The 17,968-nt window shown below is 36.0% G+C and overlaps 4 protein-coding genes across 6 annotated transcripts in view; 1 reads left to right on the top strand and 3 right to left on the bottom strand.

Moving 5' to 3' along the window:
• Positions 1 to 17,968, bottom strand: part of LOC144563173 (uncharacterized) — a 53,821-nt gene that overhangs the window by 2,893 nt on the left and 32,960 nt on the right. The gene's annotated exons all lie outside the window — the stretch shown is intronic.
• On the bottom strand, positions 948 to 5,040 carry LOC144563674 (uncharacterized). 3 transcript variants are annotated; one of them, XM_078313148.1, is made up of 3 exons: positions 4,811 to 5,040; positions 1,601 to 4,160; positions 1,319 to 1,500 (listed from the first exon to the last, which is right to left on the bottom strand). In XM_078313148.1, exons 2-3 carry the CDS (start codon positions 3,738 to 3,740, stop codon positions 1,466 to 1,468), a joined length of 2,175 nt encoding a protein of 724 aa, XP_078169274.1. In that variant the 5' UTR covers positions 3,741 to 4,160; positions 4,811 to 5,040; the 3' UTR covers positions 1,319 to 1,465. The 3 variants fall into 3 exon arrangements, with proteins under 3 accessions (XP_078169273.1, XP_078169276.1, XP_078169274.1); XM_078313147.1 differs by having other exon boundaries at positions 948 to 4,160; XM_078313150.1 differs by lacking the exon at positions 4,811 to 5,040 and having other exon boundaries at positions 948 to 3,382; positions 3,471 to 3,612.
• Positions 7,081 to 9,261, top strand: LOC144563172 (histone-lysine N-methyltransferase). The gene is made up of 3 exons (XM_078312582.1): positions 7,081 to 7,323; positions 8,050 to 8,118; positions 8,969 to 9,261. The coding sequence occupies exons 1-3, from the start codon at positions 7,090 to 7,092 to the stop codon at positions 9,113 to 9,115; spliced, it is 450 nt and encodes a 149-aa protein (XP_078168708.1). The 5' UTR covers positions 7,081 to 7,089; the 3' UTR covers positions 9,116 to 9,261.
• On the bottom strand, positions 9,387 to 11,120 carry LOC144563171 (glycerol-3-phosphate 2-O-acyltransferase 4-like). Its single transcript, XM_078312581.1, has 3 exons — positions 10,645 to 11,120; positions 9,706 to 10,018; positions 9,387 to 9,536 (listed from the first exon to the last, which is right to left on the bottom strand). The coding sequence occupies exons 1-3, from the start codon at positions 10,941 to 10,943 to the stop codon at positions 9,441 to 9,443; spliced, it is 708 nt and encodes a 235-aa protein (XP_078168707.1). The 5' UTR covers positions 10,944 to 11,120; the 3' UTR covers positions 9,387 to 9,440.

Below are 17,968 nucleotides of genomic sequence, written 5' to 3'. Positions count from 1 at the left end.
TTAAAAAAAAAAATTTGTCTTATATCTACATTTTTTTCAAGTAAATATTTTTTTTGAGACAGGAGCTCACAAATAGCCATAGTAGATAAAAAGGTAAAATAAATAATTAAATAAAAGGAGATAGAAAAATAATGTTATTTTTTTGTGGAGATGTTAAATATTATAGTGTTTGATTGTTTTCATAATAAATTTGACTATTTGAAAATTTTATATGGACACATTAAAATTCTCTCTATTAAAAAATTCAGTCGGCAATCTGATATTTGTAGAGGAAGGTTGTGCTTTTATTATCTCTCTAATTTTAAAATTCTAATGAATAAAAATTTAAAACTAATTTCACACTTTAATCAAAGATCTGTGATCCCAACCATTTGAAGGTTTGGGTTCCGTATTTGTAAGAAACTAGAGCTTAGTTAGTTCGTTACCTTGATCGTTGTCAAAATAAAACTATACGTGATACATCTTTACTTTATTAATTGACAATTTGACATCAATAGTTTGTAAAAAGATCTATTGATGTCAATTAATAAAGTTTTAAATATTAATTTTTTTTTTAACTTATTAATTTATATTAAAAAAAAATTATGTGAGTATAAAATATAAAGAGAATATAGATCATATCTAAAAAATTTATTCTGATATTTAAGTTTTAGAAAATTATTATTAAAAATTAAAAAATTGAAGACACAGTTAAAGCTCAAAAATAGAGGTATTAAAAACCCTCTACATCTGTTATGAAAATGTTAAAATTGCGGTTTTCTTCCTCGCTCAATATGAGCTTCCTTTCTTATTGACAGAACAAATAAAAAATAATGTATTGCCTACACTAGGCCATAGTCGAAACATACTGCTTTCCATAACTATTTTAAAGTTACATAATACAAATCATTCGAAATTTTGGGAAATGCTGCATGAAACAGTATGTGCTTTAGAACCAAAAAAAGATATACAGAACTTGTGCCTCCTAGACGTTCATTCAAATTTCAAAAGAAGAATTCAACAACAAAATAAATAAATAATATGCAGCAGAGTGGCAGCTGGACAAGAACCTTTATAAATCAGAAAACTAAAACAAATCAATCCTTATTTCTGAGAAAATTGTTCCAATATATCTTTCTGGTAATTTTTTAAATTACTGTATATACTAGATTGTAATTTTTCCAATCACTGTTTACAACACCTCTAAACCTTCCATTCCACAACTCTTTTCAACTTGCACACTAAACAAACCTCAAGCTACTATACCTTAACCTTGGACTTCCCCTTTCTACAACTTTTTCTTCCACTGATGGTGGCCTTGTACCGACAAGTATATCATACGTATAATCATCAGGTGTAACACCGTTTTCAAGCATCTCATCATGTAGTGAAAAAGCTTCCTGAAACTCCCCTTCCCGAAAGTATGCATTTATTAACATGTTGTAAATGAAAACATTGGGCTTCACACCCAACCTCTCCATTTCTCCTAGAATCTTCTTGGCACTTTCTCTTTCCCCATTCCTGCACAGCCCGTGAGTCAAGGCAGTAAAGGTGATTACATCAGGCGAAATCCCTTTCTTAACCATCTCATTATAAAGCTTTGACGCAAGATTTACATCACCTGATTTTAGTAACCCATCTATGAGAGTAGTGTACAAGGCTATGTCACATGGGATTCCTTGGGCAGACATTTCATCGAATAGCTTGAGTGCAAGTTCCATTTCCCACAATTCTTTATACCCAGTTATGAGAGTGTTGTATATAACCACACTTGGACATAAGCCAAGTTGCTGCAACTCATAGTACAGCTGCAGTGCAGCTTCCATGTTTCCCTCTTTGCAGAACCCTACAATGAGTGTGTTATAAGAGATTTCATCTAATTGTAAACCCCTCCTTTTTACCTCATTAAGAAACTTTAGGGCCAAGTCACTGCAACTAGACTTACAGTAACCATCAATAAAGCTTGTATAAGTGACAATATCAGGGGCAATGCCTCTTTCACACATTTCTCGGTAGGTGGAGATGGCAGAAGCCATATTGCCGGCCTTTACAAATCCATTTATGATGCTGTTGTAACTGATGCAACTGGGAACAAAACCATCTTTCACAAACTTAGATAACATCTCATTTGCATCTGACATGCGACCAGATTTGGAGAGCCCATTGATCACAGAGTTGTATATGAACTCATTACACTGTATGCCTAACATTTGCATATCTTCATACAGGCGAAGGACTTCACCAGATTCATTTTTCTTTGCATAATAATTCATGAGGTTGCTGTAAGTTACAGCACTTGGCGTCATTCCTTTTTGGAACATTTCAGAATATAATGCCAGTGCTGAATTTATATCCCCCGTTTTACAATAACCGCAAATCAAGGTATTGTAAGAAACAACACTAGGTTTCAAGTTGCAACTTTCCATAATAGCCCATAAATTATTGGCCTCTTCAATGTGACCCTTTTGGCACAGCCAATGAAGCAAAATGTCAAAAGATATCAAGTTAGAAATACCAATCTTTACTGCCTCCTCAAACAAGCCCATTGCCTCAATAAATCGATCTTCTTTCAATAAGCACCTCATAACTGTATTGAGATTGAAAACAGATGGTGTTATACTCACCTCTTTCATCTTCAAATAAAGCTCACGGGCTTTTTCAGCATTTCCTGATATGAAGCAACCCTCAATCAAAACTGAGAAGGTGTGCTGATCCGGTGCATTGCCAGATTTAAAAATTGTAGAGAACAAATTCAATGCATTGTTTAATTCTCCCTTTGAACAAAACCCTTTCATGAGACTAGTCACCCCAACTAAGCCAAGTGATACACCATAAGACATCATTTCAGTTCTCAAATTTAATGCCTTCTCCATCTCTCCTTCCTTCACATATGCACCAATTAATGTGGTATAAATAAATTGACTTGGCACCAAGTTGGCCTCTTTCATCTCATCCACAAACCCTAAAGCTTGTACCAAATTGCCTTTCATGCAAGCATATCTGACAAGTTGACAATACATATGCTTATTACATTTTAGACCCATGTCTCCCATATCATTCAGGTACATTTCGACTTCATCTAATCTTCTTGAATTCAAACATCCACCAACCATTATGCTAAATGTGAAAGCATTAAAAACCAAACCCTTTGATTTCATCTCATTGTACAGATGCTCTGCTATTGGGAACAAGTTTGAATGTTCAAGAGATAACAACAAGTGATTTCTGGTGTACAAATCAATAATCAAACCTCTCTCGGCCATCAAACTGAATGCCTCTGATGCCTCTTTAACCATACCTGAATAGATGTAAGAACACAACAAATACGTAGACAGATGATCATCAAGACGAAGCCTTCTAGAAGCATCAATGACCCGATCCACAAGGATATTGGGTCGGACTCCTGGGTCAGATAAAACGAACCGGTTCAGAAAATTCAATGGGCTGTTCTCTAAAATGGATTTAATGAGTATGGCAATCACAACACTAACCGGATCACTTCCTATGAAACCACCGGAATTCTGTACTAAATTGAAGTATTTCAGAGCGGCTTTCAGGCCATGCTGAAATATCCTTTTCTGGGTCAACGGCTTCCCTACGATAGCTTCTTCTGAGATCTCCTTTTTCGGATCCAACATAGAATCGAGAGTGCGGACCGGTTCGGGTTGAGAGTTGGCAGAGGATACTGGTGCAAATTTTGAGGTGCATAGAGAGCGGGAAAGCCATGGAGAATTTGAACAGGTGTATAGAGCTTTTCTCATGGCGTAACACAGGCAGTGGCGAGGCTAGGATTTGAGCTAGGGGTAGGCAAAAATCGGGTTCGGATTTGAATAAACTGATGGGTTCGGGTTTAAGACACAATTCAAAAAATAGCAAGCATTTCAAATGTAGCAAAAATTGAAGTGGTACCATTGGCATTGTGCCATCAAATTTTTCCATATGCCATTAAACATAATTTAGAAGAAAACTGATTGCTGGTACTGTACCAGTGGCACTGTGTCATTAAACACCAAAATACATTCTTTCTTTCTTTCTTTCAAGTCGATGACCTGTAACTAATCTTCCTTGAACTCAGTAAATAAAAAAAAAACTGTAACTCAAATCTGAACTGACTATAACCATCAACTACTCAACCAGAAGCAACTGGATCATCCATGAAGAAAATGCCCCAATACCTGAAGCTGTCAAATTTGAAGAAAAAAAATCAGAAATCAAAACACTTTATAAATTACTAATTAAAAATCACAAGAGTTATATAAATGCAGACACTTTGTGGTTTGCTATGCAAAATCAAGTTTAAATTCTCAGAAAAAATTACTAAAATTGGTACTAAATAAGAATTAAACAAAATAAGTACAATAACAATTGGTTTTATTCAAATTGACCCAACAAATAGAATCTAGGCAATTGAATCATAAAATTGAGATAAACTCGTGAAAATCTCTGATGCTTAGCACTGCACCAGATTTTCACTTTAGTTAATACACAAACACCTGAGTGTACTGGTAAAAAAAAGTGTAAGGGACCTATCTGGTATTCAAAAGATTTTAGAAGATTCCAAACACTATAATTTTGTACAGATATGATGCACACATTATCTAACTTAATATAAAACCAAGTCAAATTACAGGAGAGAGAAGTAGTCTCCTCTAGCTACCATGTGAACTTGAGTCATCAATGTTTCTGTTTCTTGCCTTATCAGTTATCACTAAACACTAATCTCAAATCTCACAAATATCCAAAATACATGGGGCAAAGAAGCAAAAGGATGATTGAATATTTGAATTAATTGTTTGACAAGAACTTTCAGAATTTAGAGAAGGGGATTTACCGAAGGCAACGCGACGCGGTAACAGGCGGAGCCGCGGAGGCGACGCACAGTGCAAAAGGCGATCAGCGGTAACAGGTGGCGGTGCGGCGGTTCTTTTCTTGGCTCAGGCGCAGGCATAGGCGGAGCCGCGGAGGCGACGGCGCAACGCACTTTTTTTTCCTTTTCTTCGCGCAAGCGCTGCTCTAGCGGAGGGAGGGTTGAGATATATTTTTTTTAGGGAAAATTTGCTGTGTGCCATGCAAACTGGGAAAATTTGCTGTGTGCCATGCAAACTTTTGAAATAGCCAATTTACCCATCAACATACCGTAATATCCAATATCCCCATACATATTTAATATTCTTTCCTTTATCCCCATTTAACTATTTTAGAAACTAAATTGACCACAATGCCCTCTAATTTTGAATGGAGGTGTCCATTAATCTCCTCTTCCTCCCCTTTGCTTTCACTCTATACATCACGCTTCTATTAACTCAGTATCTCCAAACAAAAAAATTGTGAATGTTTGTTTGAGAAGAATTCTTATAATCTCCTCTTTTGAAATATTGGTGTATGGACACACTTTTGAGAAATTCTATCATTAATCCATCCGGACCCAAACTCTTATTGTTTGGCATTTAGTTAATCACTTCCTTAATTTCTTGATTTGTAATGTTCCTTCCAATATCCTCTAAACCTTGTTGTGACTGGTATAAATTTGACCAAAATATTTGAGGTACCTCCTTTGACTCATAGCTCATTAGTTTCACATAAAATTGAAAAAATACATCAGCTTTGGCTCTTTGATCCGAAAATTGAGTGCCCTGATATTCAATGAAAGGTATAGTGTTTGCATCCTTTGTACCCGAAGCTATAGCGTGAAAGTAGCTTGTATTTTTGATCCCCTGCAGTTTTCATTTTGGTTTCGATCATTGATTTCAAATGCCTTCTTCAACAACACAGAGTTTAAGTATGCCTCTTTTTTATTAGACATATAATTAATTTTTCAAGGGGATGACTGTTCGGATCTCCTTGGCTTTGTCAATCCACCCTAGAAAGTCTCTAGACAACTTAATTTGTTTTTTTATGTTATCAACTATTTTTAGTATATTATTGTGAAGAGTAATTTCTTGAACTGTTTTCAAGACAAATTTTTACTTTCGCAAGTGAATAGAATGTTGAGAGTAGGTGGCTACGGTGAATAGAATGTTGAAATTAGGTGGCTACTTTGCTTGGACAATGCAGCCTGTTTATCAACTTGTTCTTCTCAAACAAAAATTCACAATTTTTTTGTTTGGAGATGCTGAGTTAATAGAAGCGTGATGTATAGAGTGGAAGCGAAGGGGAGGAAGAGGAGATTAATGGACACCTCCATTCAAAATTAGAGGGCATTGTGGTCAATTTAGTTTCTAAAATAGTTAAATGGGGATAAAGAAAAGAATATTAAATTTGTATGGGGATATTGGATATTATGATATTTTGATGGGTAAATTGGCTATTTCAAAAGTTTTTATGGGCACACAGGAAATTTTCCCTTTTTTGTAATTTGGGTTCTAAGTTTGAGTTCTGGGCTCTGGGGTAGGCAAACCCAAAATCTGGGATAGGCAAACCCTATAATATTAGCCCGGTCCAAAAAAAAAAAAAAAAATTCCAGGGATAGGCAAGTGCCTACCCCTGCAATACACTAGCCTCGCCCCTGAACACAGGGCTTTGGCGAGTGGCGGGAGCACCGACCAAGGAAGAAATGTAGAGTTTATAGGAGGAGAAGTTTTTATGAAATTCACATCCCCTCAGGTTACCTGACTGAGTACAATTGCAACGAACGGTTCAGGATTCCTCTTTTTAACTTAGCACGAATCATAAAGCACAAATAATACTGGCTCCTTTGCTGTCCCGATTCCCGAATAGGCACCGGGTGAGAGACCGAGAGTAAATATGGGCCATTCCATTTCAATTGTCTTGAGTCAGGTACCGGGGAGGATATGGACCCGGCTTTATGTGGATTTAATTATTTTCCAAACAGTATAAAGCCCATGGGGCATGGGCTGATGTAATTAGATTTTGCAAAACCCAAATTAAACCCGATCCGAGTCCGCAGTAACCTATTTGATCCAAACCCGTATCCGACACTTCGAGTGTCCGGGGTACTTCATTGCACCTCACTGAGTATCCCTGCGGTACCGATCATTTCGGTGTCTATTTAGATTGTGGGCTTTGCTTTGAGATTCGTTCCAAGTTAAAACGGACGATGTAAATCTTATTCTACATGGTAGGGTACTGCACTGTATCTGAACCCCGCTTATGAGGGGAGAAACTGGACCGAGAACTGGACGGCGTTGCCAAAGAGAGGAGAATTGGAGAAATATGCGAGGGGTAGGGGGACCACTCCTCTGCATCGGCGATCTCCTCTGCGACGTAGCCGACGATGACGTCATCTCCGTCGACGCTCAGGAGATCCCCTCCTCTCCCTCTCCATCTATCTCTTCCTTCCCCACCTCTCCACCGGAGCCATCCGATCTCAACCGCCTCTTTGAGGTCGCTTATTCTCTCTGACTATTTTTATTTCAGATAATTGTAGAATCAACTGTAGATTTGTTAATTAAGATTTGATCAACTCTTAGTTATGTGTTTATTAAGTTTTCATTTTATTACACTTTTTTTTTGTGATAAAATGTATCCATTGAGGCCGCCTGTTTCATTGATATGAACAAAGTCTTACAACTACTCGCAACAATAGTTTAACTTAGTTTTACCCAAATTTAACTCCGATTTTGCAATCTTTTGCGAGTATGCCTCAATGTGATTTCATTACAAAAAAAAATTAATAAATAAAAAAATAAAGCTCAATGTAGTCCTCATTTCTGCAATCATCTCTTAAACTGTAACACTATTTTCCTGAGTAAGCAGTCAGTTGTGAAATTGAACATCTTAGAATGGTGGCGATAATAAACCAGGCCAGCATTCATGCAAAGAATGAAATTAAAAAATCCATGAGTTAATTGAATTATTTACAACAACAACAACAACCAAGCCTTTAGTCCAAACAAGTTGGGGTAGGCCTGGTCATTCATGTGAAGAATGAAATTATTTCTTGTCCTCAAATATGAGGATCACGAGATTATTTCAGGTCAAGATGTTATCAGTTTTCTTGTTCTATGTACCAAAAACAAAAATTATGCAATTCTTTGAACATTTTATTTAGGAATCAAAATACACCTTTCAGTGAAAGAAAATTCTTATTTCTATTTCTAATTGTATCAGGATCACTACAATGAATTGGTGGAATCACTTGATGGAAATGATCACTCATGGACCGATTTGATGCTAAAGGTATGTATTGAACTTAGATATGCTGTATACTTTTCTTTCCTTTTGGTTGCACATTTATCTTTGATACCTTGAAATGGCAGTGCATGCTTTTACCGATCATTTCAAATTGAAATGTACTACTATCCTGATATCAAATGATGATTTAACTCATGGGTCATTTTCTTAGGAACTGATTTCCAAATTGTGATCATGTTGACTGAGACAGACTCATTTACATGAAGCATTCTTTGATTTTATATGTTCACTAAGTGAAAGAGTTGTAGTATGGTAAAATATAATAGAATTGCTTCTGTAAAGATAAAGTTACACAGAATAAAGGAAGAGAAAGCTTTGACCAATACATTACCTGTGCAGTTGAATCAGACCAGTTTAATGTAAAAAATTTAATTGTGTTTTGTACTATGCTGATTTTCACAGATTCACTTCTATTTGTAATTGATTCAGTTGTGAGTTAAATTAAATCATAAGATTTGTATCATTAGCTGTAAGGTTCTTAGAACTATTACTTATTTTGTCTGGCCTTTTTTTCAGCTAGGGTTGACCTTGTTGTACCTTAGCCCTTTTCTGATTGTCTCTATAGTACTGAAAACACAAACAAATTTGAAGCAAAAAAAAACACACACACACAAACAAATTCAAAATAGTGTTCTTACCAACCAGCCCAGACTAGGAGTGCATCACATGTGGAACCCTATTTCATGTGCAATCAGAATTTTTATCTGGGTTAATCCCGAAAACATGGAAAATATTATTGCTCTTTACAAAACATGAAAGGCAAAAGAATATATATGCTTCAATTGCAATTTTTACCTCTCCAGAATGATATATTTTTTTTATTATTTATTTCTAGTTATGTGCTACTTTAAAAGTTGCTGATAAACTGATCGCCTCGGCTGATTCCAATGTACAATTGCTGTTGGAGAAGGTGGCGATGCTTGAGAGCTTACTAAAGAGAGGTGACTCTATTGTCAAAGGTTTACAACAAAAGAAGAACTGATTGTCTTCTCGTTGTTTGAGCAAACCAGAATAGGTGTTGGGTTTGTTCTTCCTTTTGAAGTATTCCAGGTGTTGCTTTCTGGGCTATTGGGAGCCATGATCTTGTTTGAATGTTCAATATAATATAGTCTTTTTATTAAATAAAAAGACCCTTGCTGTAGATTGTAATTCATTACCGTTTTCATTATCAATATTTAATTGTATATTCTTCAGTTGGTTGGTTTTGCAGTTTTCACAAATTACTTGCTGATCGGAAGAGTAATTTCTTATTTCACAAAATGTGTCATAGAATTGCAAAGTTTATATAATATGTTAGCCGCGCGATTTTAGTTGCTCTGCTGAGCCGCTGCCTCCACGCGTGCAAGTTGTTCTGCTTCAGACACTCTGGGTGCTTTCTTGTTTGTCGGTACCATATATGCATGCTGCCAAAGCAACATTTAATTTGTCAAGTCTTGATGATATTTTTGTTTATTAGTAAATTTGTCAGATATTCTTTTTGCATCAGTATATTTTTTCTCTGGTATATATATATATAGACTTATAATTACTTCAAATCAGTTAGGTAGAGCCCGGAAAAGAGATATTATATACCTGACACAGTGCCATGAAGTCATGATCAGTCTCTCTATCCCCTAAACCCAAATTGGGCTTTTGATCAGTGCCGAAAGCCTGCTCTACGGCCTCTTTCTTCTTGGGTCCGACGAGCACACCGCCTTCAACTCGGCCTGTATATTTACCAGTCTTGTCATTCACCACCAGCCTTGTACCTAAACATCCTGCACCAAGATACCGCTGGGCAAAATCTCGAACCATGACAGTTGGGTTTGCCGTCACCACCTCCCTTCGCCCGGTGCCTTCAGTGAACAACTCCCAACTATCTCTTCGCACATGTGCAGCATACATACTGCATTTATATGTTATGTATATATTTTTCTTTAGAAGACATGGTATCTCATTATGTTATGCATGAATTACATCTTTGCAATTTTGGAACAATTAATGCAGGTAACCCATTTCACCCACCACCGGCCATATGCTGTGGGGCCCACCAAACATAGGTGGTGGGTGAAACCTGGGGGTTGGGGGTTGGGGGTTGGAGCCTTGGAGGTGCCAAATTTATTTTGATGAGTGTGACCTAGACCTACTTTATTAGGTGCTTAATGTAATGTCTGATACAGTGATACCCCACTATCACCATGTGCAGAAAGTTGCAAACAAAATAAAATGGTAGAAAGAAAAATAAGCAACAAAGGTAAGATAAATTTGGTCAATATGATTCACATAATAATAATTGAATCTATTTTCATTTATAATGAACATTTCTCATATTTGCACCAAGACCGATATGATTTGGACATCTCCATATTTATAAAAGTTAACTATTGTTTTAAATGGCAAACCCACCATTTTCATCTGAGTTTCATTCGTTCAAAAGCACCGATAATGAAGCAGACCCAGACAGTATAATATATTTGAAGAATTTTTCAAGTGCGGAATCGTCGATACATAATGGAAATAAAATAAAATTACCTTGTCAATGCTCTTTCTGCCACCCGACGGACATTTTCTTCCTTGAGCCCGGCAACAGAAACATAAATTAGTATCTTAATTCCTGCTGACTCCGAGAAAAATTTGTACGTGATGTATACCGCTGGGGCTACTAGGTACAGCAGCCCGGTGCGGAAACGGGACCCAGCTTCCCGAGAGAGGCACACAAAATACTTGAAGGAGCTATTGGTGGCCAAGAGGGTCCCGTCAAGATCAGCGGCAGCAGTGTGATATCTCGGGCGGTTTGGAGGAAGATTAGTTATGAGAGAAAACTTGCTCATGCTTCTCTATCTATAGATCTTTCTCTCTTAACTTGATTGTCTTCTTATTTATGGAGGTAGGAGCAATATATATATATATAGAGGTCATGTTCATTTCTTGTGAAAAGCTTGTGTGGAGTTGTGCATGCTTATATTTATGACTTGTTTCTTCTTTTTCTTTTTATAATCCTTCAATTTATTCATTCGTTCGTTCATTCATTTATTTATCTACTATAGAAATTCTTTGCTTCTGGATGTGTGCTGTCAATGGAAGGATGGAGACTTAACTGAAGGATGGGTCCCGCGTAGGGGTGTCAATGGATACATGGAAGCATTTTTATACCCATATCCACTAAGAATAATCTTACTCATATACTATCCTTACTCATATACTATCCTTACCCATTAAGATTTGACCTTACTCTACTCTACCCTTACCCTTATCGGGTAACGAAATGATAACGGATGAATAACGAATAATACAACTATAATAATTAGTTTTATTATATTTTACAAATAGAATATCAAAAATCAAAACTCATATATTTCGCACATATATAATGATATTACAAATAAAAAATAAAAATAAAAATAATTGTGGAATCGATTTCAGCTAAATTATATTTTTTATAAAACAAAAAAATTTAAAAACAAAAATATATCTTTTGAAAAATTTAATTATTTAATTAAAGAACAAAACATACAAATAAAAATAATATGTTTAATATTTTTCTTACAACAAAAATAATACACTAAATAATAAAAGTACTAACTAATTATTGCTCATATATTATCATATTATTATATTTTATATAATTACCATATAGGGTAACAGGTACGAAATAGCTTTTATCCATACCCTTACCCATTTAGCTAACGAAAAAAAATCCTTACCCATACCCAATAAGCTAATAAAAAAAAAAAAACTTATCCATACCCGCTTTATCGAATACGGTACGAGTCGGGTAAACCGCTAAAAGGGTTTCATTGACACCCCTAGTCCCGCGTGCTTTCAAACAATAGGGCCTGTGAGAGGATAGCGGTAAATGTTTTAAGAGAGCAGTTTTGACTTCATGCAGCGCACAAATCATATGTAACCCTGTTTTGGTTATATAGTCCATGCGCTGGTTTAATAAAACACGGATGACGAATAGCGCGTAGTTTCAGACACTACCGGGTGTAAACGGAGCGGATAATACCGATAGCTCGATATATACCATATTCTTATATGTTTTTCAATGAGCGGATAAAGATAGTAAACGGATATTAAAATTCAAAATTAAATATGCCTTAAATGGATATAGATACAAAGCGGATAATTTACAGATACGATACTAAATGAATAATTATCAGATAATTAAGTCATATAAATAATTCACTTAAATAATCTACTTATATTTTATAATACAAGTATTATAATTAAACTGATTATTTTTAGTAATACAAACAAACAAAAGCAAAAAAAAATTATGTCACGTATTACTAAAATAGTGAACTCAATCTCAACAAAATGCATATCCGGTTTGATTACATTTATTAGTCTCACATGAGATAAATATGATTTGGGGCCTGATATCTCCATATTTGATCTATTGTTCCGACCAATTCTTGTACCAAAATCTGCGTTTTAAACCACCAAATCGCGTATTTTACATTGAATATCCATAGAATGTGGTACTGCTGCGATTTCATTCTTATTTTGCAGAAAACTGAAGAAATCAGGAAAGTTACTGAATTCTGAGACATCTGATGCGACCCTCATCACATCTGACGCGACCCTCATCAGAGTCTGTTAGTTTGTAATAATCTAGAAGTCAATAATACGATAAATTATCATAAAACTTTGTTCATGAATTGAATGTTTATTTATATATCATTTTGTTGCCTTGAGTATTATTGAATTTATGGATCATTTCGAGTTCATGACTGAAATTGTGAAACTCCATAATATAGATGATATATACTCTTAAAAAGTCACTGACCAAGGTAATTAGCAGGAACACTAATTACCGCGATAAGGTTAGTATGTGGATTAAAAGATGGTTAAGTTTTACAAACCACCTGACACGAGATGTCATTTTAATCACATAGATACATGTTCTAGGAACATGGTATTTGACAGACCCCGAATGAAACATTAAATAGAATTGTGTTCGTGTCATTTATGTTTTCATTCAGTGTCACGTTCTACAGTATGAGGTATTTATCGTTCCCACTGAGAAATATGTATGTGTGATTGTTATCCACCGCTGTCCGTAAAAAGCAGTCATAACGGTAGCTTTTTCATATGTATAGCTTAGCTGAGGAAGTGATAGTTTACCAAGAATACTATTTGTCCCTCGTATCTCTATACGAGCTATAGCATCACTGGGCCCCTTGATAGAGTTAGATTATCTGCTAGCGGTATAATTACAAGAGTAATTATATTTGATAATCTGCTCAAGATCAAGAAAAGATTCAGTTAGCAAGGATGACACACATCTACCTTGAAACTAATCTGATAGCTATGAGACAGAAGAACAGACACAAGTAAATTGTTTACTGGATCGTGATATTGTACAGTACAGCATCATCTGTGTAATTGGATGGTCATGATGTGTTGCCAGATGCCACCCATGATTATAGAAGTTAAAACAGTTTTAACTCTATTTACCAACATAACACAGATCCTATTGGGTCACACCATATAGGAGTAAATCGGAGAATCTTATTGTAATTGATTATAAATTAGTTATGATCAATAGTAAGATGGTTATAATTAATTATACGTGTTATAATTAAATTATAAATGTTATGTAAAAATAACAAGCAAAAACATTGGTTAATTTATAAACGTGTGTGACACGTTGTATAAAAGTTAACCGGTTAATTTATAAATGTGCAGGACACGTTGTATAAATTACCGAAACAACAAATCGCAAGAAAAATATATATATAATTGTTCAGAATAATTATACGAATATTATTTGTGTTCGGGCCGAGGGCATTCGGGTCTTTTCAGATTCGTCCTTATCCGCATGACATGTCATTGATCCTATCCAGATGACATGTCATCAATCCTATCCACAAGGGCAAAATGGTCATTTCACACCTATGCCACCTTGCATGTGTAGAAACATGGAGAAGAGTGTGGAAGGGTGTGGAAGGGGTATTTTGGTCATTTCACATATAAAAGGATGAGGTGTCAATGGCATACCTTGTAAATAGGCCAAACTTGGAGGGCATTTTGGTCTTTTGCAACCGACCCTAAACACTATAAATAGGGATGGAGGGGTAGAGAGAAATTCACTAATTCATTCCTACCGGTTTCGTGTCGAAACAGATCGGTATTTTCTCTTTTTCTCGGTTTCTCTCCCAAATAGTGTTTCGGTTGAGAAAAGAAAGTTATACGTACTTGACGTATAATCTTGCGGGTTGTTGTGGAGTATATTTACGGGATCGATGAATAGTGTTTTACCGAATTTAGCGGTATGTCAGTTTTGCATATTGATGAAACTGAGCAACCGAAAATTCGTGTTTACGGGTTTTCGTCTTTTCCCTGTGAATAGTGTTTTTGCAGAATTCCGCGGTTTACGGTATTTCTGGCAGAAGAAATAAACCGCTCTCCGGTTAGTCCTGGTGGATAACCGATAGAGGTATCACACGTGTGATACTCCGAGTCGATTCCTTCCCTGGTGAGGCTCTACTCGCTCGGTCTGCATTCCAACTGTGATTTGGAAACAAGATATAAATATGCTATATTAATCTATTTAATTGGTAAGTAGATTAAGTTTTAGAAATCAATCATGGAGTAGATTTGTAAAAGGATTAAATTGGGTTTTGATGCCAAAGGAATACTGAAGGTGGACCGCCTTGGAAAGTTTCCTGACATACCCCGTTTAATCCTGAGCTTAAGTTGGCCGTAGAAATTTTTGTTCTACGGTCATTCCGCAACTTAAGCCTAAAACGGTTTCCGGTTAGCACCGCACGAAACCCCAACAGAGTCGATGTAGGTGGCATCAGACCTGATGAGGGTCGCATCGCGAGCTTCCAGAGCAGACAGCAAAGGCCTAATTAAGGCCCAGAATTGAAGCACTCATTTTGAAATGTCTATAAATAGACCACCCCTGCTACTAGGGAGGGAGTTCCGAATTTGAAGATTCAAAACCTCAAGAATTGGAGTGTTGATCAAGAAAGAAGAGAGAGATTGGAGATCGCTTGGAGAAGAAAAGAAGATTGCAAGATCCTCTCCAATCCACCTTGGATCTTCGAGCTTCATCATGATCTCTTCTCTTCTTCTCTCTTTTATGCTTTCTTTTACTATGCTTGAGTAGATCTTTAGTTCCTAGGGTTAGGATGTAGTATCTAAACTTTGTCTTTGAGTTGCATGTTGTTTTGATCTAAGTTCGAACTTGTGTGATTCTTTGTTTGAGTATTCATTGATTGCTTGATTTTGATTGCTTGATTGATTCTTGATTGTCTACTGTTAGATGTCTATAGCATCTCTTCTAGTAATTTGGCCTTGATGTTTCTTGCAATTGAGATTTAGTATTTGAAGTAGATTTATGATCAATAGTAGCCGAGAGGTGAACTTTCCATTATCGAAAGGTTGTGGATACTTCTAGCAAACCAGACAATCAATTTAGGTTAGATACCAGTAGGTGAGAGCTACAGGTTGAAGCCTCGCACAAGAAATCAACTTAGATACGAACACATGTCAGCTCTGCTCGAGGGCCATGCGACCCGCATCAGAGATGATGTGAGTCGCATCATACGGGTCGCATCAGAGATGATGCGAGTCGCATGATAGGTCCAGAGAAGGCAAAGTTTGGGATGAAACCTGAAACCCTGGGAGCGCCTTTTATCATTGTTCAAAACCAAAACCTTTAATTGTTTTCATTTACTGTTAATTGAATTGTCACTTGAAATTAGGAAATATAAACAAACCAAACCCAACTTTTCACACTTCTAGTACCTAGCTCGGATAAGTGGTGATTTAGAATAGAAAAGAACCGTCCCTGTGGATCGATACCTGATTTTACTATACGAGCAGGACTGTGCACTTGCAGTCTTAATCGAGAGTAACTCAAGGTTTTAAAAGGTACAATTAATCATTGTACTGAAACTTTGTAGCATACTTTTGTAAGCGAACAGGGCCTTATATACTGAGAAAGAGCAGACAACATCAAATTTGTCTCGTATGGGAGTCCTTCAATGCAGCCACGATCCACGTGATATTTGGTGAAAACCACTCCAACCTCAGTGGATTGCTCTCGGCTAGGGTACAGGTACCTCGGGTAAACCCGGGACAGGTAACGGGTAGGACGGGTAGTCGGGTAGAACGGGTACGGGTAGGTCGGGTAATTTTTTAAAAGGGTGTACCTTACCCGTTTCATACCCGTGCCTGTCTCGGGTAACGGGTTCGGGTACCTCGGGTAGGGTACAGGTATTTTTTTTATTTTAGTTTTTTAATACTGTTTTTTAGTTTTTTTTTTCTGTTTTTAATATTGTTTTTTCCGGCGGCAAAATAATTTTGAATTTTGAATTAAAAAAAATGGGTAAATGAGTAAAGGGTAAACGGGTAAAGTTGTTCGGGTAAATGGGTGCGGGTACGGGTACAACGGGTGCGGGTAGGCGGGTTTCGGGTACGGGTAAGACAGGTACGGGTTGGGCGGGTTTTTTTCTCAAATATTGGTACCCTACCCGTCTCAAACCCGTACCCGTGTACCCGTTTACCCGCCTATACCTGGGCACGGGCACGGGTACCTCAGGTAACGGGTACGGGCCGGGCAAAACGGGTAATACCCGTTCGGGTAAAAGCAAACCTCTACAGTCACCCCACGTGATATCTAACAGCTTTTGAAAAAGAAAATGGATTCGAACTTCGGATAAGCAGCTTAGTGCGTAACCCGCTTTGCTTTCTGAAGATATTGAGATATCCGCTCCGTTTTAGTATTAATCAAATATATCTGTATCTGAATTCGACACTATAGAAGTGTAGGTTATATGTAACAAAGCCGAATACTATCCGCTCCGTTTAATTCGAATTCGGATTGTAAGCAGATACGGAGCGGATTCAAATCGGATAATCCGACTCCGCTTACACCCCTAACACTACTTCATTTTAATACAAGTCTTGTATTAAACGAAATCCGAATATATCGATGGAGTAATATCCTTTTGAAAAAAATTTAATCTTCCAACCAAATATTCAATAGCATCGATAAATGACTCAGAACTATTAGACGATCCAAAGTCAAGGTTTTCATATATATATGCAAAGGAGCATATTTTTTTATTTGTAGAAATGTATTAAATATTTCTAAAACCAGAAAGATAAATTTTCATTTTCAACAATGATTTGGTTCGTTAAACAATTTTTGTGGCTAAAAATTGAGACGTGTATACAAATTTTAAAACCGAATCAATAATTTGATACTTATTAGTATATAAAAAAAATCATCTTTATCTTCCTGAGAAAATATTTAATGATATACATAGCACACGTTTTTGCGCGCTATGGACTCAAGTGCAAATTGACAATTAATCAATTCTTCAATATATCACTTGTATTTCACGACATTACAGTAATCCAAACACATTAAATATGGATATCAGTATTGTAAATAATTGGATGGACATGTAGCGTTAAGTGATTAATTAGTATGCAGTCAATTAATTGAAATTTTATAGATAATTTTCTGTTTGTGTTAAATTTATATGCATATACTTATAATAATTAAAAGTGATTAATTTAATCATCAAATTTATCAAATAAACTTATTTTAACTTAATTTCAACAATTAATAAAATTTTATAAAATTATTATTTAGAAAAACTTAGATAAGACAAAACAAAATACAGTACATATAACAAATAAATACGTAAAAAAGAATAATAAAGAAGACCAACTAATTGGCCGTAAAAACGGAAAACAGACAATTCGTAATGGTTTGATCACCGTCAACAACTAATTACCCAATTAGTCAGGCTAAACGATTATTTTTTTACAGCAGTAATAGAGATCATGTTGGGCAGTTAGAATCAAATATTTGAATTTTAAAAAT

This window comes from Carex rostrata, chromosome 12 (assembly GCF_964058835.1).
Source record: "Carex rostrata chromosome 12, lpCarRost1.2, whole genome shotgun sequence".
In the NCBI taxonomy this organism is placed as follows: domain Eukaryota; kingdom Viridiplantae; phylum Streptophyta; class Magnoliopsida; order Poales; family Cyperaceae; genus Carex; species Carex rostrata.
The sequence above is the reverse complement of the archived record's forward strand: the minus strand, read 5'-3'. Positions and strand labels throughout refer to the sequence as shown.

Coding starts and splice junctions, on each gene's coding strand:
- LOC144563674 (XM_078313147.1), bottom strand. CDS start 3,740: ATGAGAAAAGCTCTATACACCTGTTCAAATTCTCCATGGCTTTCCCGC.
- LOC144563172 (XM_078312582.1), top strand. CDS start 7,090: ATGAGGGGAGAAACTGGACCGAGAACTGGACGGCGTTGCCAAAGAGAG. Junction 7,324..8,049: donor ATCTCAACCGCCTCTTTGAG/GTCGCTTATTCT, acceptor TAATTGTATCAG/GATCACTACAATGAATTGGT. Junction 8,119..8,968: donor GGACCGATTTGATGCTAAAG/GTATGTATTGAA, acceptor ATTTATTTCTAG/TTATGTGCTACTTTAAAAGT.
- LOC144563171 (XM_078312581.1), bottom strand. CDS start 10,943: ATGAGCAAGTTTTCTCTCATAACTAATCTTCCTCCAAACCGCCCGAGA. Junction 10,019..10,644: donor GCAGAAAGAGCATTGACAAG/GTAATTTTATTT, acceptor ATATAAATGCAG/TATGTATGCTGCACATGTGC. Junction 9,537..9,705: donor ACTTCATGGCACTGTGTCAG/GTATATAATATC, acceptor TTGCTTTGGCAG/CATGCATATATGGTACCGAC.